At 36.4% G+C, this 24,500-nt stretch overlaps 5 protein-coding genes across 7 annotated transcripts; 4 read left to right on the top strand and 1 right to left on the bottom strand.

Moving 5' to 3' along the window:
• Positions 1-127: 127 nt before the first annotated feature.
• LOC143915763 (uncharacterized) lies at positions 128-3,282 on the top strand. The gene is made up of 3 exons (XM_077436605.1): positions 128-341; positions 418-651; positions 759-3,282. The coding sequence occupies exons 1-3, from the start codon at positions 228-230 to the stop codon at positions 2,442-2,444; spliced, it is 2,034 nt and encodes a 677-aa protein (XP_077292731.1). The 5' UTR covers positions 128-227; the 3' UTR covers positions 2,445-3,282.
• Positions 3,283-4,098: 816 nt separating this feature from the next.
• On the bottom strand, positions 4,099-6,303 carry LOC143915696 (zinc finger Y-chromosomal protein-like). The gene has a single exon (XM_077436479.1). It carries the CDS (start codon positions 6,273-6,275, stop codon positions 4,509-4,511), a length of 1,767 nt encoding a protein of 588 aa, XP_077292605.1. The 5' UTR covers positions 6,276-6,303; the 3' UTR covers positions 4,099-4,508.
• Positions 6,304-9,691: 3,388 nt separating this feature from the next.
• LOC143915615 (uncharacterized) lies at positions 9,692-15,047 on the top strand. The gene is made up of 6 exons (XM_077436360.1): positions 9,692-10,640; positions 11,764-12,760; positions 12,835-13,017; positions 13,143-13,296; positions 13,366-13,512; positions 14,338-15,047. The coding sequence occupies exons 1-6, from the start codon at positions 10,443-10,445 to the stop codon at positions 14,507-14,509; spliced, it is 1,851 nt and encodes a 616-aa protein (XP_077292486.1). The 5' UTR covers positions 9,692-10,442; the 3' UTR covers positions 14,510-15,047.
• Positions 15,048-19,613: 4,566 nt separating this feature from the next.
• On the top strand, positions 19,614-21,764 carry Dpm1 (Dolichyl-phosphate mannosyltransferase subunit 1). 3 transcript variants are annotated; one of them, XM_077436175.1, is made up of 6 exons: positions 19,614-20,144; positions 20,270-20,457; positions 20,537-20,747; positions 20,825-21,015; positions 21,189-21,272; positions 21,347-21,764. In XM_077436175.1, exons 2-6 carry the CDS (start codon positions 20,366-20,368, stop codon positions 21,480-21,482), a joined length of 714 nt encoding a protein of 237 aa, XP_077292301.1. In that variant the 5' UTR covers positions 19,614-20,144; positions 20,270-20,365; the 3' UTR covers positions 21,483-21,764. The 3 variants fall into 3 exon arrangements, with proteins under 3 accessions (XP_077292301.1, XP_077292219.1, XP_077292377.1); XM_077436093.1 differs by having other exon boundaries at positions 20,101-20,162; XM_077436251.1 differs by lacking the exon at positions 19,614-20,144 and adding an exon at positions 20,147-20,223 and having other exon boundaries at positions 20,307-20,457.
• A 722-nt stretch (positions 21,765-22,486) lies between these two features.
• kappaB-Ras (NFKB inhibitor interacting Ras like 1) lies at positions 22,487-23,724 on the top strand. The gene is made up of 2 exons (XM_077432935.1): positions 22,487-22,970; positions 23,055-23,724. Exons 1-2 carry the CDS (start codon positions 22,605-22,607, stop codon positions 23,313-23,315), a joined length of 627 nt encoding a protein of 208 aa, XP_077289061.1. The 5' UTR covers positions 22,487-22,604; the 3' UTR covers positions 23,316-23,724.
• Positions 23,725-24,500: the final 776 nt, after the last annotated feature.

Here is a 24,500-nt window from a genome sequence, read left to right as displayed (position 1 = left end):
TTAAATTCTGAACATTTTTCATACATTTTTAAGTTTTTAAATTCTATTTTTCAAAAATCCTGGACTCCTGGGACCCCTGGTTTAAATTCAGATTATTTTTATGATTAGCAATACAAAAAAATACTCCCTAGTCGAAATTTCCGTGAACGTTGTCGTATGCGTATGGATGTATATGTGTATGCACTCGATTTCGTGTGTAAACTTATCTAATACCCAGTGTGAGCTCGATGGAGTGCAGACTTTGCCTTTGCTCTGCTCCAGCCAGGGCTTTCGTCTCCATCCATGACGATCCGCATCCACCGCATTTAGTGCAACGTATTTGGTCCTGCTGTCAGCTGCAGGTCAGTTACAATCAACCCATTGCTATTGCTAACTCGTTTACCCTCGCAATCATTATTATCTTTATATCAATTGTAGGTTAAGACAGGTGACTGTATGTCAGATATGATATGCCTTTCATGTGTCGACAATTTGGAATTGCTAGACACCTTTCGAAACGCTTGTCTCCGGAGTGACAGAGCGTCGAGGGTGAGATTAAACAAATCTTTGAATATCAAGCCGGAAGAAATTTTGCTGGAAGATTTAATATGGGAAAAAGAGTTGGGTGCTGATTTGCCACCCAACATTTCTATTTCACCAGACGATGTCGAGGTAAGTAAATAGGATTCGAGTGCCTTAGAACGATTCCAAGCAAAAAAGTCATTCAATCGAAAATTCACATATTAAATTGAATATATATTGTTTGTTTTATTTTGTAGATACATGGAGGAAAAATTACCTTAGACATTCCAGCAGAAGAATCACCATTACGAAAAGCTTCAGATAAGATACGCTCTACACACAATGAATTGGACCATAACATTAATTTCCAAGACAAATCATTTGCTCGTAAACACAATCTTGTGGCACAGAAAACATCTCGTACACATAAATGTGACATTTGTTTAATGTCATTTAATAAGAAACAACACCTCAAAATGCACACGTGTACTCCTACTGGGGCAAAGCCTCACAAATGCGGCGTTTGTTTAAAGTCATTCATTGAAAAATCTGACTTTGTGAAACATATTAGTCGGCATTGTGGAGAAAAACCGTTCAAATGTGATATTTGTTTAAAATCATTCAAAACAAAATATGAACTCGTACTACATGCGAGTGTTCATTCAGGGATAAAGCCACACAAATGTGACATTTGTTTAAAATCATTCGCTTCTCAATCTTCACATTCAAGGCATTTGAAGTCTCATGCTGGAGATAAGCCTCATAAATGTGATATTTGTTTAAAATCATTTCTGAACAAATCTGGCCTCATTGTCCACACGAGGAGTCACACAGGGATAAAGCCGCACAAGTGTGGCGTTTGTTTCAAATCATTTGGATACAAATCTGGCTTCGCTACACACATGAAACGTCATACAGGGATAAAGTCACACACGTGTGACGTTTGTTCAAAATCATTTGTTACAAAATGTAACCTTAAGGTACATATGATATGCCACTCTGGAGAAAAACCATTCAAATGTGATATTTGTTTGAAATCATTCGGTAGAAAATCTGATCTCAGTTTACATATGAGTATTCATAATGATGTAAAACTGCACAAATGTGAGACTTGTTCAAAATCATTTATTAGGAAATTTTCCCTCAATAAACACATGAATATTCATACTGGAATAAAGCCACACAAATGTGAGTTTTGTTTAAAATCGTTCACCGAGGGATCTACACTTTCAAGGCATTTGAAGTCTCATGCTGGAGATAAGCCTTATAAATGTGATATTTGTTCAAAATCATTTGTATACAAATCTGGCCTTGTTGTACATATGAAACATCATAAAGGGATAATGCCACACAAGTGTGACGTTTGTTTAAAATCATTTGTACTCAAATCTATCCTCGTTGAACACATGAAACGTCATGCAGGGATAAAGTCACACAAGTGTGACGTTTGTTTAAAATCATTTTTTACAAAACGTAATCTTAAGGTACATATGATATGCCACTCTGTAGAAAAGCCGTTCAAATGTAATATTTGTTTGAGATCATTCGGTAGAAAATATGACCTCAGTTTACACATGAGTATTCATAGTGGTGTAAAACTACACAAATGTGACATTTGTCCAAAATCATTTGTTCATAAATCTAGAATCGTTGAGCACATGAAACGTCATGCAGGGATAAAGTCATACAAGTGTGACGTTTGTTCAAAATCATTTGTTGCAAAATGTAACCTTAAGGTACATATGATATGCCACTCTGGAGAAAAACCGTTCAAATGTGATATTTGTTTGAGATCATTCCGTAGAAAAGCTGACCTCGTTTTACACATGACTATGCATAGTGGTGTTAAACTGCACAAATGTAACATTTGTCCAAAATCATTCGTTAGGAAATTCTCCCTCAGTAAACACATGAATATTCATACCCACCATAATGTTGGATGAACGAAATCTTGCAACCGTGCGGGAAGTCAAATACTTACGACACTTAGTGACTGAGAATCTTTCCGAGACACTTGCATCGAAAGACAAATAAGGGGACTGTGTGTAAGACCGAATATGTTGGCAAGACGTTTTTATCACTGCAGTGCTGAGGTGAAGATACACTTATATATGTCTCTTTGTACGAGTCTATTCACTGGAGAACTTTTGGCGAGATACAGACAGGAAACAATTAAGAGGATGAGGGTGGAATACTATGTATGTTCTTTCACCAACAATTGCAATGTTTTCCTTAGCAGTATTTTTGCAGAAAACTTCCAATGATGGCTGGATATCATACAAGCAATCTGAATTACTTACCCAAAAATACTATTTTCATGTTTTAAATGTGTTAAAGAAATATGTATTGAAATTTTGTACAAATAAAATAATTGTTTGAAAAAATATTGTAAAATCAATCAAGATCATTATTATTATTCTAGATTATATATGTTATACGTTATTCAGTGCGTATGTGTAATAATGAATATATAATTTGGAAAGAGACTTTGTAAGTTTGTTTTGGCGTTTTCGTTCGTTTGTAAATACCCCAATTGACAATTTTGATTCCCAATTCCGATTTCAGTTCCGACTCCCGATTCCTATTTCAATTTCGATTTCAAACCCGATTCTGACAATTATTGTTGTTTGTTATTATTATTATTATACACACATATAACTTTATTTTGATGCATGTATCAATTATTTTTCTGAAACCACCAGGGACCCGAAGTGTTATTTTTTGCGTTCCGGTTCGGTAATAAAAATATATATCGGTTCAGTTCCGGTTTTCGGTTCTCTTGTATTTAAATATTAGCAAGTTAATGTAAATACACCCACACCGTCTATACCTATCTTTATACAGCTTTTCGCTATAACTTATTGTGATCATATACACAATTAAAATCTCAAAGAAGAATATTTCCTAGCATGTTCAGCTTGCCAATGGTGCACTGCGGAATAGAAGGTGGATTCTGATGTAGCTAAAATGCAGACAAAATATTATTTTTTTTATTCATACTCGATTGACTTTGACTAGGCTTGCCAAATTTTCCTCGGGCTTTGCTTTTAGGAACAAAAGTGCGACAACAGTTTAGAAAGAAACTAGTAGTTTTTGTCTTATTTCAGAAGTTAATTTTTACAGGTATGGGTGTATTTACTCTTGCTTTTCTGTTCACAGGTGTTTGAATCGAGCAGTTTTGATAGCCAATTTATAATGTGTTCATGCCACACATTTTATTCCAATAAGATGAGGGAAAGAACAGTTCTCAATGAAAGGTAGCATATTTGCTTCATAATCTCTATCATAATTAATATTCTAGTTTTCTTTGTCTATTTCGGTTTCTAAAAAGTTGACAAATTTGATCATATTACATATGTAGCTCCGTTATCTGTTGTAACAGAGTAGATTTGTTTGATATCGATATTATATTTTTCAAAAACATATTTTTAATATACATTCCTGTATGTTTTTCCATTAATTCTATCATTCCCAAAGTATACATATGTACATATATTAATTTTACCGAACCGAAAAAAATATCGGTTTGGGTCCCTGGAAATAACAATGGGCACAACCCTAGTCAATATGTAAAAAAAAGAAACCCAAAATATAATATGTTCCAAGGTAAATTTATTACCGAACACTACAAATATGTACAATTCTTCATTTTAAAAACATTGTATTATACATAAACATATTTAGGTCACGATTGAATTAACTAACTGCAGAAAAGGGATATCTTAAATTAAAATGACTATAAAATACTGTTCAAAAATCATTTTTTTGTTACACAATAAATAACATTATAAATACTCAACATTTTATAAAAAAAAACTATTTAATTTGAGAAGTACTGAACTTTTTTGTTCATTACACGGGGCTCTGAATTTTACTGTACATAGTTTAATGGTCTGAGATTCTAAATAAAAAATTGAGACATTACACAAGTCAAACCTACAAGTTTTAACATATGTATACATAATTCTATATAATATTTACATACATAGATAAAAATTTCAAACATCTTAAGTGTACATTTCCACATTGTCTTCAGGAGAATCTTCATACTTTCTAAAGTGAGCATTTTTGAGATGTTTCGACAGTTCGGGTAATCTAGAGAATCCTTTGGAGCAGTAATGGCAGACGTATGGCGTATGCTCACTGTGATGCTGTGAAACGTGATAATCTAACAGGTTTTGTTGCGTGAACGTTTTATTACAATTAATGACATCGCAAGCGAATTTATTCGACTCGGAGTTGGCATGTGTCTTCACGTGAGCAGTGAGACTGCGTTTGAGACCGTACCGCTTTGGACACAAGTGACATTGAAAAATCATCTCGCTAGTGTGCGACTTTTTGTGCTCTCTCAGATTCGAGACATCTTTGTTGCATATCCTGCACGTGCCCGGCTCGTTCGAATGTATAGCCCGGAAATGTTGTTTCAAGTTTTCTTTTGTGACCAAAGCTGCACCGCATATATCGCAAACATGAGGTTTCACCCAGTTGTGTATATTTTCTATGTGTTGCTTCAGGGTGATCTTTGATTTTAGCATTTTGCCGCAAGTTTCACATTTGAATGTGCACTCCTCAACATGAACGGACATGTGTCGCTTGACGCCCGAAGTTGAGACGAATCGCAAGTCACATTTGGGACATTGGTGAGGTTTGAAACCCAAGTGCGTCTTTCGGTGCTCCTTCAGACCACATCGCGTTCTGAGCAGTTTTTTGCATATCTCGCACTGGAATTTTAAGTCGGTGTTGTGTGATTGCATATGTAAGTGGAATGCACTGTGCGATGACGATATTTTGCCGCATTGGTGGCATATTAGAGTTTTCCGCGGTTTGGGTTTAGGATTTATATGCACTCGTTCAATGTGAGCTCTCAGGGATCCATCCTTGAAGAATGCGACGTCACAGTGAGAACATTTGAAGTGGCGTTCGCCCTTGTGTGTACGACAGTGTACTCTGAACACATACTTGCCCAGGAATGATTTTCCGCAAATTCCGCATTCTCTACATTTAACGGGTCTCCCTTTAGATCTGTTTGTGTTCACTTTTTTAATCGAATTTTTTATGGGAGTGTAGTCATCTTCATCTTTAACCTTGACTTTCTTTTTGATTTTGGTTATCTTTTTGATTTCTTTTTTGACATCGACTTCCTTCCCGACGTCGTATTCATTTTTTACTGTGATTTCGTTTTTAATATCAACTTCTTCTTTAATGTTTTCGTTGTAAACTAATTCAGAATCTTCATCGTCCCAAAGATCAGTATCAATCGGTGAAGGAGGTGGGGGAGGAGAAGATTCATCGATTTTGATGTCGATCGGTAATAAAGTTTTTTGGCATCCAATTTCTTTATCCTTGTCCCAATGACTGTCCTCGGTGGGGAATGGAGTAGGTGAAGGTTCATCCTTAATTGAATTGGTCGTATCTAACACTTTATTCTTTTTGCACTGTCGGTGTAAAGTATCGAATGGGATTTGTAAACGTTGCGCGCGAAGTAATCGCTGTTCAGATCGGCGACATAAAGCTACAAAAGCGGCTGTTGAGGGAAGTCGGCGATCACACTCGAAGCATATCCACGAGGGCAGGTGGGAAGTCGGATTATTGGAAGTAGTTCGTGTATTTCGTTTGGGTTCAGGTCGACCACTGATGATGGCCAGCATTCGTTTTCGTTGACCTTCGTCCAGGGTAAAGCCGGGTACTTTCACTCGCAGGCATATCCTGCACACGCGTTCATCTAACATGCCCCTATTATTAATTCGGAACGCTCCTCGCTCGCGCGCTCCCATCTGTCACTTTGACGTCAACAATCAATTGACGATTGTCATAATCCGATATTTTACAGCCATTGCTTTCGATGGGTTTTATTGCAAATGCACAAAAGCAAAGGGTAATTGGATTATTCGTCACATTGAGGTGGTCACATAGACAATTTTTACCATGAAAATCGCGAATACACAATATTTGGCACTCGAGTTCTCGTTAGTATGATAGTTATCGTTAGTATGATGGACTTTTCGGCTGCCAGATGTTCCGTTATAGAGATTTTAGTGACTTTGTGACGAGTTGTTTGTGACCAGTAATCACCGAACCAAGCAAAGATCGTCTCAAACGGCCGAACTATTTAAGGTCTGTTCATACTTAACAGCACTGCACGGCTTCAGCACTGCACGGCTTCAGCACTGCACGACTCCGTTTCAAATATGTCATTTTATTACATTTCTATTCATATCTACCTACACGTCGCGGTCACGTCACGTTTACAGCAATTTGGTCGAGTGCAAGGCAAAATCGGCTTACTTATACATTAGAGGCCATGACGATACGGCGCAATATTGCTTATGTCGTATTGTCGAGTACTTGCAATATGAATGCATACACGTGCATTCGTAGCTACGCGTCAGAATACAAGTCAGCAAAAATGTTTCGACGTTTATCGAATGAAAAATTATGTATAATCGCGCTGTTGTTGGAAGAAGAAGCTCAAGAAGGCAATAAAAAAGCACGGAGGCGTTTTGATGTGCATCCCATGTTAAAAAATAGAAAAACCGAAGGAGAGTTTACACTGTATAAGGAGCTTATGGACGATGGACAAAATTTTTTTAAATATTTCCGTAAAAAATTTAAATTTTTTTAAAATATTTTTAAAATATTTGCGCCAAAACCATGTCGAAAGATTGAACAGCTGTCAACTGTCACTATCGATAATTGGTCCAAAACAGCAAAGCGGCAGACTCATGGCACGTAATTCGCGTGTATATTTCCACGATGGCCAAAAAAACGGATACGATACGTTGACGGATGTTGCTGTAAGGTATGAACAGGAAATGTCGGGTACTGCTGTAAGCCTGCCGTGGCGTAAACGTGACGGTTGGTATGAATATACCCATACAAAATGTACCAAAGAATACTTTTCGTACGTCCGGATACCTGCTGAAGTCGGTACGTGCTGACTAGGTATGAACAGACCTTTATTTATACAATATACTCGAATAGAATCAATACATTAAGTTCGTTCATTAATGTGGTTACCGTTAAAATTGATTCAAAAAGCTAATTTATTAAAGAACTGCCTTTGTGAATCGTAAACGATATAATAATTTAATTATGGAAAGAGCCAAAAAAAAAAATCCGAGCTCGGCGATCGAGCTATTTTATATTTGTGAACGAAATATCGGTGAAAGAAATGGCTGTGAATGACAGGTCTGTGTAGCAACGGTCGTGAACGAACTATCGTAGACGTTACGAAGTAATGCATATTATATTTCAAATTATGAAATAAGTGTTATTATTCGTATATTTGAAATAGGGCAGCGTGAATATGCAGACCTGAAGATTAAATAGTACGAACAACAAATGCATCTTTTTTCAATTGGTTGAAATGCACGATAATTTAAATCAATGGCTGATAAATACGTCAATACATACATACGTATAAGCGTACATTTTAGATATGAATAGCAGAACCCATGAAGACGGGCTTGCGAATCTTGGTCTAGAATCCGTTCATACGTAAGATTTTACTCTTTTTAAGAAATATTTTTTGCCGAACTCAGTTGAGAAACCCTGAATACGTAGGATTTGAAAACATAATTTTTGGGGGAAAAATCGAAAACCAAAGATTCTCCCATTTTTTTTATCAAAAGCAAAGTTCATAATGACGATTTGCGAACCTTAGTGGCCGGATCCACAGCGCGCCGTTTATTGTTCAATTGTTGTAAATGCTATTGTTCAATTGTTGTAAAAGGTTCGCCCAACCTTTTTTTTTTTGTACTCTAGCTTTGTAAATAGAGCCAAACCGTCCCGATTCCAGGAAAAGGCACGGTGTCTATCCGCAGTCTAGTTATAACATTTCTCTGTCTATGTTACTACGGGTTCGGTGATTACTGGTCACAAATTACTCGTCACAAAGTCACTAAAATCTCTATAACGGAACATCTGGCAGCCGAAAAGTCCATCATACTAACGATAACTATCATAGTAACGAGAATTTGAGTGCCAAATATTGTGTATTCGCGATTTTCATGGCAAAAATTGTCTTTGTGACCACCCCAATGTGACGAATAGTCCAATTACCGTTACTTCGCCATCTGTTGATATTAGCCAGCTATCCATCTGTTGATATTAGATAGCCAGCAGTTTGGCTTAGTGGTAGCGTATATATTTAGCACCACTGAGTTCAAAGGTTCGTGTCCTCGCCACTGCTGGTTAGATTTGGGGGTTTTGTGACTCCAAATCGATCGTTTCTCTATCAGAGTTTGCCAATTTTATCTGATCATTGCTGAAACGGTTCCTGGAAATTGGTATTAGATCTAATCCTGTTGTCACAAAATCTGCCTGTGTATAATTTGTAATAATTATACACAGTAATCTGAAATCTATACATATCTCTATAGACATCTCTCTAATTTCGTATTTATTATATGTATAAAAATTGTATACAAAAAAAAAATCTAAAAATAATCCATAGATGTCTCTATGATTATTATTTCTGATTAATTGTTATATGCTATATATTCTGATAGTATATGTATGTATTACTGTATTTCTGATTGTTTATGTATTCTGTATTTCGTTAACGTACACCCGTCGCATTGGAGCAAATCTGTAATGGCGAGTGTATATTGATTTGTAACAATAAAATAAAATATCGCGTCGAAAAATTACGAAATAATAAAATTTACTACTATTGGTTTGAAACTCGGCTACTACTACGTTTGAAACTCGAAATTCGGTGAATTTGTCTCTCGATATAAAGATATTAGACGAATTTACCATTCGGTCTACAGATTTTCGGTAAAAGCGTCATTAGTGGAATAGCATTCGGTGAATGGATTTAGGTGTATTGCATTCGACCAATTTACCTGCTCCCGTCAATATTGGTCTTGGGTAAATGCAGCAAACATTCTATTGTATCGGAATGCCTAACACGTGCAAATGCAACATAATAAGTGTACGGACGCCAGGGGCTCTCAATCGAGAGCCACCTGATGTCGTGATGTGTAGCGTTCGTGGTAAAGCGTGGTGCGGTTTCCTCCAAGGGGCCTGCGGATCATCGTCTGCGGTCTGGTCTCTGCTGATGGCTGCTCTGCTCTCTGTCTCCCTCTCTCGTACAGTGTGCGTAAGTGAGCGTGTGATGCGGGGAGAAAGAAATGGAAGGAGATTATATGTAATCAAAAACAGGTGGTAAAGCTGTATACGATAAACTGTGTTTTTATATAAATTATACAGAGAGCAAGCAGGGGTAAGGGGGGGGGGGAGTTCGAATACAAATAGTAGCACGTGTTGTGCGGCTGAGGTTATGCACCAAGCACGCGTGTCTGAGTTGTCAGCCTTCGGGACGAAGGCAGACCAGGCTTCCTTAGTGCACACCGGACGGATACTGGAGCTGGTCTCCAAGTATCGTCAAACATCACCAGTCTCGAGCTGGTGATTCGGTGGCGAGGACGCGAGCCGCGAAAACACACACTGTTTACGCGGCGGCAGTTGGAGCGAGAGTCAGGTCGCGCTAACGAGGGTGGCCAGCACCAAAAAACATCGGCCAGATCGTGGGTCGTAAGGCCACGAAAGCCGACCACCAGACAATTGGTCTGAACAATAAGCATTCCGAGATAATAGAATGTCTTACGCTACATTTATATGGGGCTTATATTGACTTGGTTTATTGGAATGTCTTAAAAATTAGCAGCGTGTATGTTAGTGCAGCATTAAGTCCTCTCCAGCATTATAAAGTAACCCAACGGTGAGACATTATAGTTTACATTCAATATTTTTATACTTGAAACACTTTAAGGTAATTATTTGATGAGTTCTGTCTTTCACGAAATGTGTTTACGAATAAAAATTCGATTTAAGGGGGTGGTCTCGAAACGCCAGAGTGAGTCGTGTCGTGTATGGGGTGCACGTGCTAGAAGTGTCAGTGCGAGCGAATAGGTGTGTGTGTGTGTGGGTGCGGTATGTCGGGAACAGTCGCGGGGGCCCCCGTGTGCCGCGCCTGCCTGTGCGGGGGCGGGGACGGAGGTGGAGACGGGGGCGCCAGTGTCGGCTTCGGCCTGCACTGCATGTTCTCGGAGGGGGGCGGAGCGCCAATCTGCGAGCCGCCCCCGCCTTTGCTGCCTCTCCACCGGCTCTACACTAGATGCACCGGCCTACCGGTAATACACACACACACACACACACACACACATACGCTTCACCTGTCACTCTCTCACCTGCATTTGTTTACCACCTAATCGTCGAACCAATTTAAAATGCGTATTTACCGTCCGTTTTCAATGTTTACACATACCAATTAGACTCTTACGTGAAACTGACTCGAGTCGAGTTTGTAATCAAAAACTTCTAAATTCCTCTCTAATATTTCAAACGCACCATGCAATAACCTATATTATTCGGATTATCTGCCCTATAGGACTAATATCTTACTTCATGAATACTACATAGACAAATACATGCATAAGTTTCATGTTACTTCATAGACAAACACATGCATACAAAAAAAAATAATAACTCGTTTTGTTTTTTCTTTTCATAAATTCATACATATTTGTATACATATGCATATTTTGAACTGTCAATTGGAATTGCGTAACACTTTTGTATCGTCTTTTTAAAATTAATACTTAACGATGAAATGTGAATTATTTTTTCTTATATGTATGTATTGGGCATAGTGCTGCATAATTCCGAAAAATTTTATAATTGAAATATGTTTTTTATTTATTTTCATTTAATGAAGACATACTTATCGGTTTAACACTATTGTGATCAGATTTTGCTAATTCTGACATTTTTACCATCAGATATACGTGTACCATTCGATAGTTACACAGTTATTCATCTGTGTTTCTTCAATTTTAAATATTAGTTGCATAATATATAATAATCAATATATGTATAAACTTGATACTTTAACAACAAAAACAAACTTGATGATTTCCTTAAAATAATTGGATTTTTGTAGTTCTTACCTTTTAAGTTAATTTTATATTTTGTATTTTCTCTTCTTTATTTTATTTTCGTCTATTTTGGGTCTTCTTTGTTTTTGATTTTTATTTTTATTTTTTGTTTTTTTTTCATTATCTTATTTGATATTTGTATTTCTGTACTACTGTATGATTATCAAAACCCTTGAGTCCACCGGCTTTGCCGCCTTTACCCAAGTATTCTTAAATATATAAATAAGAGTACTAATTCGAAGTTGTTAAATGTTAATACACATCTAATTCGACAAATTTCAGAACAGAAAAATAAATTATTTTGATTTAATGATTTCAGGTCAACAAAGATGATGGATTATCTTCCAAGCTATGTACAAACTGCGTAGAACACTTGACCAATGTTCACGATTTTGTCCAACAATGTGAACGCAGTGAGGAACAGTTTAGACAAATGTTTCCCAATGACAGCAAACAATCAAAAGAGTCCCAACTCTTGATCAAACTTGAACCAGAAGAGCTTCTTATTGACGGCGATTCCCAAGCTTTCACTCAAATCGGCGAAAATAGCGAAGAACCGTCTCTATACCACCCAAACAAAAAAATAAAATTGCACAAAAGAGAACAGGACGTGGATTCGTTGCTCAATGTAAAGAATGAAATTGAAGTAAGGAGTGATTCTGACGATTCCATCGATGCTGAACCCCTATCAGCGTATGTACAACGGAAGTATAGTGTTAAAGATGAATCTGTCGAAAATTACGCTAACGGCGAAAGCAATGTAGTTTACCACAGGAAGAAGCATAAATCTGTCAAGAGGCTGGCTAAATACTCTTGTGACATATGTAAGAAAGTATTCACCAAGTATTCGGGTCTGACGAGGCATATGACAAACCATGATGCTGAAGCTAAGCCGTATGCTTGCTCCGAATGCTATCAGCGTTTTAAGCGACAAGATTTGCTCATTCGGCATTCGACCATTCACATAGTTGGCATTGGTTATAATGACAGTTTCGAATCCAAAGACCAAGAGGAATCGGGCAAATACGCTTGCGAGGAATGCAACGTAGAGTTCACGTCTAAAAATGGCCATTCTAGCCATATGAAAATCCACAAAAGCAGCGATAATGATTCCGGAAAGAAATATCTGTGCAATAAGTGTGGAAAGTCGTTTCCGGTACGCAGTCATTTAAATCGACACGTTAAAATACATATGAAAGTGAAACAGTACAAATGTAACTTGTGTGAGAAACAATATTCGAGGCAAGATCAATTGTTAACCCATATGAATAAACATAACGGAGTCAAGCCGAATGTTTGTAACGTTTGCGGAAAAGGTATTCGATCGGAAGTTCATGTCTAGGTACGTATGTATATACATTTGTCTAAATGTAATCTGTTTTATTTTAAGCATTTGCGCAAATCTGCAATCTGAAGGATCACCTTCGGATACATACCGGAGAGACGCCATTCTTGTGCTCAATATGCGGCAAGGGCTTCAACAACGGCTCTAATTTGAGGCAGCACGTGCAGCGACACACCGGAGTGACTCCATATGCTTGCACATTGTGTCCGAAAAAGTTCATCAGTAAAGGTAGTTTCCCAATATTGCAATACTGGGTAACTTCAAATGAGGTTTAATCTCATCTATCGACACTTTTACTTCGACGAGACAGTCCACAATGACATCATTTGATATTTAGGATTGTTTTATTTCAGGTGAGCTTACTAGTCACATTGTTTCGCATTCTGGTGCCCATCCATATGTTTGTGACGTCTGTGGCCATGCTTTCACCAAACCGAACTCCCTTAAAAAACACAAACGAATACATCTCGGAGTGAAGCCGTTCGAATGCGACGTGTGCCATATGAAGTACTGCAACAATACAAATGCCTTAAAAGAAAATGCAATGATTTCTTACTAATTATTTTAACGTTGTAGATTCGCCTATAATGACTTGCTGAAACGACATTACAGAATACACACGGGTGAAAAACCGTACCCGTGTAAATACTGCAGCCGATCCTTTATACAAAGTAATGATCTCGTCAAACACACCCGGTTGCACATTGGGGAGAACATCTACGAGTAAGTTTTCTCGTTATGTTTGTGTTTGATTATATTATATTTACGCTGACCATACGTCCTATATTTAAGAGGACAGTCCTTTATCCTTGAATTTATTTATTTTCTTTAATTACTCTTCTGGTCTTTATTTTGTAAAATCGACTTTTGCTAAAACTATTAACACCGAAATATTTAAAGATGCAATTCATAAACTTTATCAAACCTGTTTTGATTATTTAAATAACTTGGACAAATCTTTCATGGGTCTTATTACGAGAAATCCGTCTGTGGATGAAGATCGAGAAAAGCTATTGTTTATTTCTAGTCACTGGTCCTTAAATATACTTGACGGCAAATTATTTGATGAAGTTTCGTGTAAAAAAGTTATGTCACAAATGAAAAGATCGATGAATGGCGACAAAATAACAAGCCCTACCAACATATGAAAATTTTTGACTATTTCACAGATAAAAAAGTTTCATTTCAAAAATCGTTAACTTTTCCTTATGTCTCCTTGGATCTAATGTCCACATTTAATGCTTATTTTCATAGGTGAAAAATATGTGGACCAAGGAAAACACCCAATTAAAAATAGACACATTATAAGCATGCATTTATAGCAAATGCAACTTCGAAATGAGCTGTCTACAATTTTGCCTGCATTATTATTAAAGACAGTTAATTTTTGCGAAAAATATCAAAATTAATGTCATTTCAATTTCAATAATATGATTGTTTAAAATTCAAAATTTTATATGCTAATATTTTCAAGTCCCCAATTTTCTCTAAAAAAAATAAGCTCACCGTAATTACGTTATATGTGATTGAAAATTAATGTTGTTTCAGGTGTAAAATATGCAAAGAGAAATTTAGACTTCAGAGTGATTTAAAGAATCATTATCCGACACACTACATAAAGACTGATAGCGATATAGACGTAACCAAAATTAAACACGAAGCCGTCAATTCTGAAACTGATGGCAATAATGTAACGAAAATAAACAAAACGGCAGAGTGATAGTCATAAGGATTGGCACAATATATATTTTTAATACTAAGAAAAGTTGTTGTGCAATATTGTAGAATTCTTTACAAAAGTTTCTTTCTCGATTAATCTGAATGTGTTGAAGAGTTAGTTTTAGTAAAGTTTGTCAAACGCACGCTACGAATTTTCTCACTCGGATATTACGATTGGTTATAAAAAGATGTTCTATTTTAATTTAAGTAGTAAATTGTGCAATTAATTCTTATACTGTTATATTATTATTTAATATAAGTATAATACAAAAACTTTCCATTTTAGATCTATTATATTTAATAAAAATACTATTTCCAATTGTGAAAAGAATGTTATTTTTTTTTTCATACATATAGTTAATGATGCATGCAATGCTGTATATCATAATTATTGTGAATGTTTTTCATGAAAATATATGTATGTATGTATGGTTTCAAAATTCTCAGTGTAAATATGAAATATTTACTGTAAAACACGTTCCAATGTAAGTTTATTATTTATCACTTAAAGAAATTTATAAATATACCAATGTGTATAGTATTGTGAGTTTATTACATAAAAAATAACCTCAATTAAAAATTAGGCATATAAAATGCATATTGCATATTAGTGTTCAAAATAAATTGAGATAAAAATTATAAATATAATTTCTCCATAAATTGATATGATTTATCTCCATAAATAATATAAGGCTCATTTTTTAATTTATTATTACAAGTTGGTGCTTAAAAATGCAGCCTTATCGGGAATATGTCTTTACTTATCAATTGACAAACAAGATTTTGAGTTCTTGAGGTATTGTTTTTGATAACATATTATAAAATCAATACATTGCTTTTACATATTCAAATTTGATTGCTTTAACACAGCATACAACATTATCATAATCTTTAATTTTAAATGATTAATAATTGACTATAAGATGTTATTAGCAGAGATCGGCAGCCAGAATTCTTTTACGAACCAAAAATGGTTCATTATTGTCAATTACTATTATCCTACAAAGAAAGAATCAACCTTTTTTGTTTACTAACCTCTTCTTACTTTCAATTATTTGCTCTCTTGCTTTGTAGGACAATCGTGAAGCATTCTTTTATGCAAAAAATTATCCTGGCCGCCGATCTCTGGTTATTAGGATTGCCACCTCAGACTCGGTTCTTATCCGGTGATTATGAAAATAATTATTTATTTTAATTTTATTCATAGTAATTAATATTAATAAAAGAAAATCATTTAATTTTCATTTTGAAATTATATAAAATATTAATGTTCGGTGAAAAAATTAGAGGAAAATATTTTTATCGGCAGGCAAATCGAGTGATTTGATGAAAGGAATGATGTTTTTAAGAAGGCAGATATAATCATACAATTTGAAAAATAGCTAATTCTAACCCAAGCAACCGAAAATATATTGTACAACATTTTAGTGCAAAAAACTTATGAATATAGATATAAGACAAAGCAGAACATAAAGATAAAATTCAAAGCCTACAGAGTTTAAGAATAAATATTTGCACCGTTTACACTAGAAATAACATAATTCCTGAAGTGATTGTTTTTAAAGTGTTTTGACAAATCAGACAACCTATAGAAACCTTTCGAACAACATTGACAAACGTACGGTGTGTGTTTATTGTGATATTTAGTCATGTGAAAGTCCAACAGGCATTTCATGGCGAATGGTTTATTACAGTTGTTGACTTCACATACGAATTTACCAGACAACAGATTATCATGCTTCTTCACGTGAGCAGTGAGACTACGTTTGTGACCAAACCGCTTCGAACACATACGACAATGAAATGGTGTCTCTCCCGTATGCGTCCGCTTGTGTTCCCTCAGATTAGAAAAGTGCTTATTGCACAATTTGCAAGCTCCCGATTGATTTGAATGTATGGCCCGGAAGTGTTGTTTTAAATTATCTTTAGTGGCCAGAGTGGCACCACACAAATCGCATACGCAAGGTTTCGTCCACTTGTGTATATTCTCTTTGTGTTGTTTTAAAGTGATCTTTGACTTGAGCATCTGACTGCACGTGTCGCATTTGAAAGTACGCGACTCGGCGTGTACAGACATGTGTCGACGTAGACAGGTCTTCCATTTGAATCGTTTGTCACACTCGGTGCAGGGGAAAGGTCTCTCATCCGTGTGTATCATTCTATGAGTCGTCAGTTGGCCCAATTGTGTGAATCTTTGGTTACATATGGTGCATTCGTGAGGTTTTTCATTGGTATGTATCATTAGGTGGTGCCTCAATGTGGGCTTCTTCGAGAAGACTTTGCCACAGAGATGACAAACGTAGGACATATCTGTTTTGGGATTTTGATGTTTGCATTTGAGGTGATTCGTGAGCCATCCCTCGTAAAGAAATGAGACACTGCAATGAGAACATTTGAATGAACGCTCTCCTCGGTGCGTACGTTTATGCTCCTTGAAGGCTAAACTACCACAGAATGTTTTATTGCAAACTTTACATTCTTTCAATGTAAACGGTCTACCTATTTTGCTTTCATTATTTTCAAGTCTACGTGTGGTTATTTTAACGTTTACATTTTTTATTGTGTTTGGTTTGATTTTGATATATTTTTTAATATCAATCTTTTTTACTTTATCTATATTTTCCTTGGGAGTCAATTCGTGGTTATTATGGTCGAAATATTTTTCCTCGATTGAAGGTAAGACTTGTGGCGAATGAGCTTCTTTAATTGAATGTATTTTGAGCGGTTTATTTTTCTTGTAAAGGAGATTCAAAGTATCAAAAGAAATTTTCAAATGTTGCGCTCGAAGCAATCGCCGTTCAGAGCGACAACATAATGCAATGAAGGCGGCTGCCGATGGAAGTTGACGATCACAATCACGACATATCCATGAAGGTAGACCGTCTTCTTTAGAAGCATGTTGTGTAGTCAATCGGAATTTAGGTCGACTACAGATGATGATCAGCATTCGTTTGCGCTGACCCTCAAGCAAGATAGTGTGAGATCCCACGCGTAAACATGTCCTGCAGACTCTTCGATTCGTCATGTTACCAAATAGAAAAGTATGTAGCCTCCGATGACATTTGGATGTCAACAAATATATACATATATATCCTTTGGTTCCATGACCGATAAACACAACCAAGAATTCGTATCCGTTGTGGCAGCCCCGAGGTACTAACTGTATAACCATCGGTTGGCCAGTGCTTTGCCGGTAAGCATTCACATCCTCCCCGGCTGCCGAAATAAACAGACGTGCATTACCAACAGTCGTTTCACTCGCCCTACCCCCATAATACTGTTGCATGGACGTGAAGAGGGGTTTTCTTACAGAAATGTTATTATTACATTTCTCTGGGTTTCTAGTTTCTAGTTTCTAGTAGTGGTAGATGTGGTTTATTGTTCACATCTTGGACTGCCAACTTCGAATTAATGCACGGAGCGACGGAGTTTTCTTTAGTACAATCTTTCGCGATAGATAGTTTTTGCGCGAGATCGGTTTTTGTGGAATAATCACCGAACCGAATCTTTTTGATCAAAAGCTTCTTCCAAAAAAAAAAATAACCACTCCTCCCCTCTGAAAAAAGCTGATATAAAACCACGCTGTCGTTTCGCTCACTATGCCCCCCATATTACCATTTAACGTATTATCAATAATCACCTTGTGGCGGCTCGCTATACGACATGGTCGAGTTTGGTCACCTTCCTGCGAGTGGGGACCAACTCGGCTGGGTTCGGAGAGCGGCTACTCACTCTGCCTTCAGCTGTCATAAATAAAACACGTGCATTAACATGCCAGTCGTCTCATTCGTTCGTCCCCTATAACTGGTGACCCCGACATCGAGCCACGCAGCCTCGATTAATTCAGCATGCCGCTGCTCATCCCTGCCTCGCCGAGCCAGGCGGGAAAGCTACCCGCCGCGCCGCCATCGCCATCGACACAGCACGCCGCGGCCCGCGGGTGACAATAAACGAGCAGACACGGCTACCTACCTACCTACCTACCTACCGACTAGAGTCCAGCCACAACGTCGATGACAGGTGCTTAAAAAAATGGGGGAGCGAATGAGACGACGATCTTGACAGCTGGATGTGGAGTCATGCGTGATCCAGTACACATAGAACGGTCATCCAGCACCACAAGATTCATCACACACCACCTCAGCACCATCATCATCATCAAGGCCCCGTCCGTCCCCACGAGTGTCGTCACGCCGGACGGGCGGCAGTGCCGCAACACCTCCACGAGCCACAACGACTAACGGTCCAGCTCGGAGTATCATCAACCACATCGATGCCCCTGCCGCCCCCGCCGCCCCACCAACCGACATCAGCCTCGGAAGAGCGGCGCCGGCGCAGCATCGCATCGGCGCGACCATCGGATGACTCACCGTCCTGCTCGCGACGTCACCGCCCTCGAATGTACCAACCATTCAGGGCGGCACACCTACACAGCGGATGACCCACGTCAACAATTTTTTTTTCTCCCCACTCAATATTTTTTTTCTCTTTGTGTAACAATATTTTTTTTTCTTTTGTAAAATTTGTTTCTTTGTAATTTTTGTATCGCTGATGCTGGGGGGGGGAGTGATGTGGCGGCTCGCTATACGACATGGTCGAGTTTGGTCACCTTCCTGCGAGTGGGGACCAACTCGGCTGGGTTCGGAGAGCAGCTACTCACTCTGCCTTCAGCTGTCATAAATAAAACACGTGCATTAACATGCCAGTCGTCTCATTCGTTCGTCCCCTATAACGTCATAAATTGAACATCGCTTAATAAGTTCGATGCACTAATGTTACTTAAATAAATAAAGAATTCCAAATTCTATTTAATTGGAGGGTTTTGTGAATTTGAGTAACCTTGAAGGTCTGTTCATACCTAGTCGGCACGAACCGACTTCAGCAGGTATCCGGCCGTACGAAAAGTATTATTTGATACATTTTGTATGGGTATGTTCATTTCAACCGTCACGTTTACGCCACGGCAGGCTTACAGCAGTACCCGACATTTCCTGTTCATACCTTACAGCAACATCCGTCAACATATCGTATCCGTCTTTCGGACATCGTGGAGATATACAAGCGAATTACGTGCCATGAGTCTGCCGCTTTGCTGTTTTGGACCAATTATCGATAGTGACAGTTGACAGCTGTTCAATCTTTCGACATGGTTTTGGTCTGTGACAATGACTTTTTGACGATGCTTCCTTAAATTTTGTAGATTTTTTGTGTTTTTATTTTATCCAGTATTGTTTCAAATTGGTATCGGTTCATACGGAAATATTTTTAAAAAATTTGTCCATCATCCACAAGCTCCTTATACAGTGTCCAAAACTCTCCTTCGGTTTTTTTATTTTTTAACATGGGATGCACAACATAACGCCTCCGTGCTTTTTTATTGCCTTCTTGAGCTTCTTCTTCCAACAACAACGCGATTATACATAATTTTTCGTTCGATAAACGTCGAAACATTTTTGCTGACTTGTTTTCTGACACGTAGCTACGAATGCACGTGTATGCATTCATATTTTAATTACTCGACAATACGACGTAAGCAATATTGCGCCGTATCGTCATGGCCTGTAATGTATAAGTAAGCCGATTTTGCCTTGCACTCGGCCAAAATGCTGTAAACGTGACGTGACCGCGACGTGTAGGTAGATATGAATAGAAATGTAATAAAATGACATATTTGAAACGGAGTCGTGCAGTGCTGAAGCCGTGCAGTGCTGTTAAGTATGAATAGACCTACCTACCTAAAATGAAAATTTTAATATTTTAGATTAGGCTGTTATATACATTGCTTGGTTTACCAGCAGCTGTCAATCTCGTATTGGCCAAGTGTCAGGCGATTGTCGGCTTATCAGTTTCGTTAACGATGGCATTGATTTCGATATTGCTGCCGACTTACAACGAGCGCGAAAATCTGCCAATTCTGATATGGTTGCTGGCTAAAACCTTCGATAACTGGTTTGTTTCGATGCCAAACCACGCCATGTTGTATTAAGCTTTGTAATATTTGAATCAGCTCATCTCGGTTACATTTCAGCGATTATAAATATGAAATTATAATAATAGACGATGGAAGTCCAGACGGAACATTGGATGTCGCCAAAAAACTACAAAAAATCTATGGCGATGACAAAATCGTCCTCAAACCCAGGGAAAAGAAACTCGGTCTCGGTACTGCTTACATCCACGGATTAAAATTTGCAAAGGGAGATTTTATAATAATCATGGACGCTGATTTGAGTCATCATGTATTTTTTTATTTTGTTTATTCGATACCTAATTTGTCAAGTTTTCTCGATATGTAATTATTATTTTTTTCACTCAGCCAAAATTCATCCCCGATATGATTGAACTCCAAAAGAAGCATAATTACGATGTAGTCACTGGAACAAGGTATCAAGATGGTGGTGGTGTGTATGGATGGGATTTTAAACGCAAACTTGTAAGTCGGGGTGCGAATTTCCTCACTCAATTATTATTGAGACCAGGTGTATCTGATTTGACAGGATCATTTAGGTTAATATATTCGTATTGTATTTCATATAGTTTATATTGATATAAAGAATTTTTAATATACACATTATTAAACGTTACGTATCTAATATGTACATATGTACATACATATATTAAAAATTATAATAATCATATGCATATCAAATATTAATATCTATTATGTATTTATATTGTAGATTGTATAAGAAGAATGTCTTGCAAAAGCTTATAGAAAGTTGTGTTTCTAAAGGATATGTTTTTCAAATGGAAATGGTTGTGAGGTATTTGCTATAATTTTTTATTTCATTTTATCTATTTATAATTCATTATTTACAATATATTGATGTATTTTTAGAGCTCGGCAATTTAATTACACTATTGGAGAAGTGCCTATCACGTTTGTAGACAGATTGTATGGCGAGTCAAAATTAGGCGGATCTGAAATCGTCCAGTTTGTGAAAGCTCTCTTGTATCTATTTGCAACTACATGATTTTTGTATCTATGTAATTGAACCTTTATTAAAAATCATTCCATACATACATATATTTTCTATTCATCATCATTATCATAGTTTTGAGTAAAGTTAGAACTAGGATATGTTTGGCGAATTTTTATATTCAAATTGTATGTGGCTTGAATCTGTGTTTCAGCTAAAGCTATGCAATTACGTTCAATTTTTTAAATTTTAATATACATTATGTTGAACAATGAATAAATAAAAACATATTTTTATAATTTTAGAAATTATTATTTTTAAAAAAACTTTAATATAATACTTCTTGTTCTAATTCGAACCAAAATCTAATTAATTGGTACGTTGAAAAGAAAACTAATTTTATATTATTTATTTTTAACAAGTGTTTTCCTCGATTTATAATTCTTATTTCAAACATAAATAAATAACTATACATCATAAGTGCTAAGAATATAAATACTATGTACCAGTAAAATGGGTAGTAACAATGTACGGCAGAAAACAAAAAATGGTACATATGTAAAATAAACAATTATGTTGCAGTGTCTAAAGCGATAAATGTGTTATGAATATCATAAGTAAATATATAAGTATGTTCGAACTACATTCGATTCAATGGACAAAATTGGAGAAACTGAATTTTAAGGTCTGTAGCATATTATTTAAGAATTAGTAAAACTTGTTTTGTTGAAAGGTAGGTAAAGGAAACGCCATATGTAGTTGTTAATCATAGGGACTTGAATAGCACAGAAACACCAAATGATAGTAATGAATAGGAGCACAATAGATTCCTAGTAATGTCTTTGTAACTTTGACTGGGACATTTCCTGTCTCTTCATTGGATACTCAGAAAAAAAATTATACGTCGCTAAAATAGATTAAATTATTTACTATGCATTATTTACTATGCATTAAACATTACAATGTATTAGTTGACGATACATTTTTTTAGATGCATTCGAAGCTGATATTAAAATTAATAAAATAATAATTGGATAAGAAAATATGTTGTTTCGACCAAATATTAACTGTCAAGTCAAGTGTCAAATCTTATTCGTATCTAGAACAAGGCAATAAACTTTGGCGAATGTGTACTTAACTAGACATAATACCGTTATATTTTAGTTTTGGTTAGAAATGGGCAAAACTAGTAAAGTAATAATTTGCGGCATGAAGAGTGTGGGTAAAACTGCTGTATTAGAACAATTGATATATGGCAATGTGACAGCGACAACAGAGTTTTATCCGACGATTGAAGACATCTACGTGTCTAACGTTGAAACAGATCGAGGTACAAAAGAGAAATTTTGCTTCTACGATACAGCTGGACTTCTTGCTCCTAATATAGAAAATTCTCCGTCTTCGGGTTACCAAAGTCTTCCAAAACACTATATGGCATTCGCTGACGGTTACGTTCTCGTTTATGACGTCCGTAAACCTGAGTCTCTAGCAGTTCTTATGAATCTCCACAAAGACATAGAAAGAAGCAAAGAGAAGAAAGAAGTGAGTAGCGCTATTAATATAATTTCAACATAAATCTCATATTAATATTTATAAGAAACATAAATATAATTGTGGTTTTTTTAGACTATGATTATAGTTCTCGGAAATAGAACGGGAGAGCCTGATCCTAAATTGCATGAGAATACTGTCACTAAGGCGTCAAACTGGTGCACTCGTGAGAAATTGAAACATTTTGAAGTTAATGCGATGGAACGCTCTTCTTTGTATGAGGGATTCATATTTCTCAGCACAAAATTAAACCCAGCACCGACTAAAAGTAGTTTTCCACAACTTCCGACACTTACGAAGTTAACGCAGAAAGGAATTATTCGCACTGATTCTTGAAATCTAGATTGAAGCTTATTTTATCTACATATATTTTATAAAATTATTTTTAATAAGCCGGGTGTACTTATTGAGATGTAATGAATTACATCCATCTATTTTTAAATTTTATACTAAAATGAAAGATGATTTTAGAATAGATAATTTTTTTATTTTATTGTTTATTATTGAATTATAGAGAATTTATTGAAGATTGGCTGTTTATGTATTCTGCTGGGCATTGACTCTGAGATTCTTGATGTTTTAATGTGAAATATGTATCTTTTATCTGTAATTCCAGGTACAAATATGGTGCGAAGTTTTAATGATATGATGGGGCTTAATGAGATTTTATGACATTATATTTATATTTTTATTTCAAATGTACTTAATTTATTTTTTGACAAATAAATATTTGTTAAATACACATTTTCAGTTTTGTTATTTTTTGCAATGAAATTTCAGTGAATATTTTTGAAGAATTAACTTATGCACACGTCTTAAAATATAATAGATGCTGTCTTTTAATGGTAGTGACTGACTTTTTGAATTAATAAAATATCTGGATATTCATGTATATTATCTGGACGCGCACAGGTTTGAGTAAGTCTGGACTTCATCTCAATCATTCCAAACATTACAAAAACCAATGTAAGCTGTGAATGTGTGTTGACCATATCCCAGCCTGTGAAAACACGGCTGTGTTTGTAAGAGGATGGTTTATTTATGTTCAGCTCATACAGAGTTATTGTATGTACGAAGGAGCTAGTTACTCAACTTCGGAGAAGTGATCTGGCTGAACTCCAGAGGTTCACTCTGGCGTCTGGATGCGTTACTTTATATACGATACGCGATACGGAGAGGTCGCGTTTTGCAGTTGTACCATGGGTTGTCTAGAAGTTCGCGTTTCGGATTTCAATTCGTTTCACGTGTGTTTCCGGGATTTCCGTCTGCTCGTGTTTGTGAGATGAGGTTGGCGTCTAGACGTTGTTTGTACACCTACGTGGTACTTGCATTCGACGTTCCGCCCGAATTGGTCGTCGGTATTTCCAGTGGTGTCACTCCAATTTTGGAACAAGGGTTTCCAAATTTTTTTTCAATAAAATTATTTTGAAAATGTATAATTTTTTTCGTCCAAGGGACTATTACATGAAAGTTCATTCAATTTTCAAGATTTGTATAATTTTTGATAAAAATTGCATATAT

The sequence above is a fragment of the Arctopsyche grandis genome, chromosome 1 (genome assembly GCF_051622035.1).
Source record: "Arctopsyche grandis isolate Sample6627 chromosome 1, ASM5162203v2, whole genome shotgun sequence".
Classification (NCBI taxonomy): Eukaryota; Metazoa; Arthropoda; class Insecta; order Trichoptera; family Hydropsychidae; genus Arctopsyche; species Arctopsyche grandis.
The sequence above is the reverse complement of the archived record's forward strand: the minus strand, read 5'-3'. Positions and strand labels throughout refer to the sequence as shown.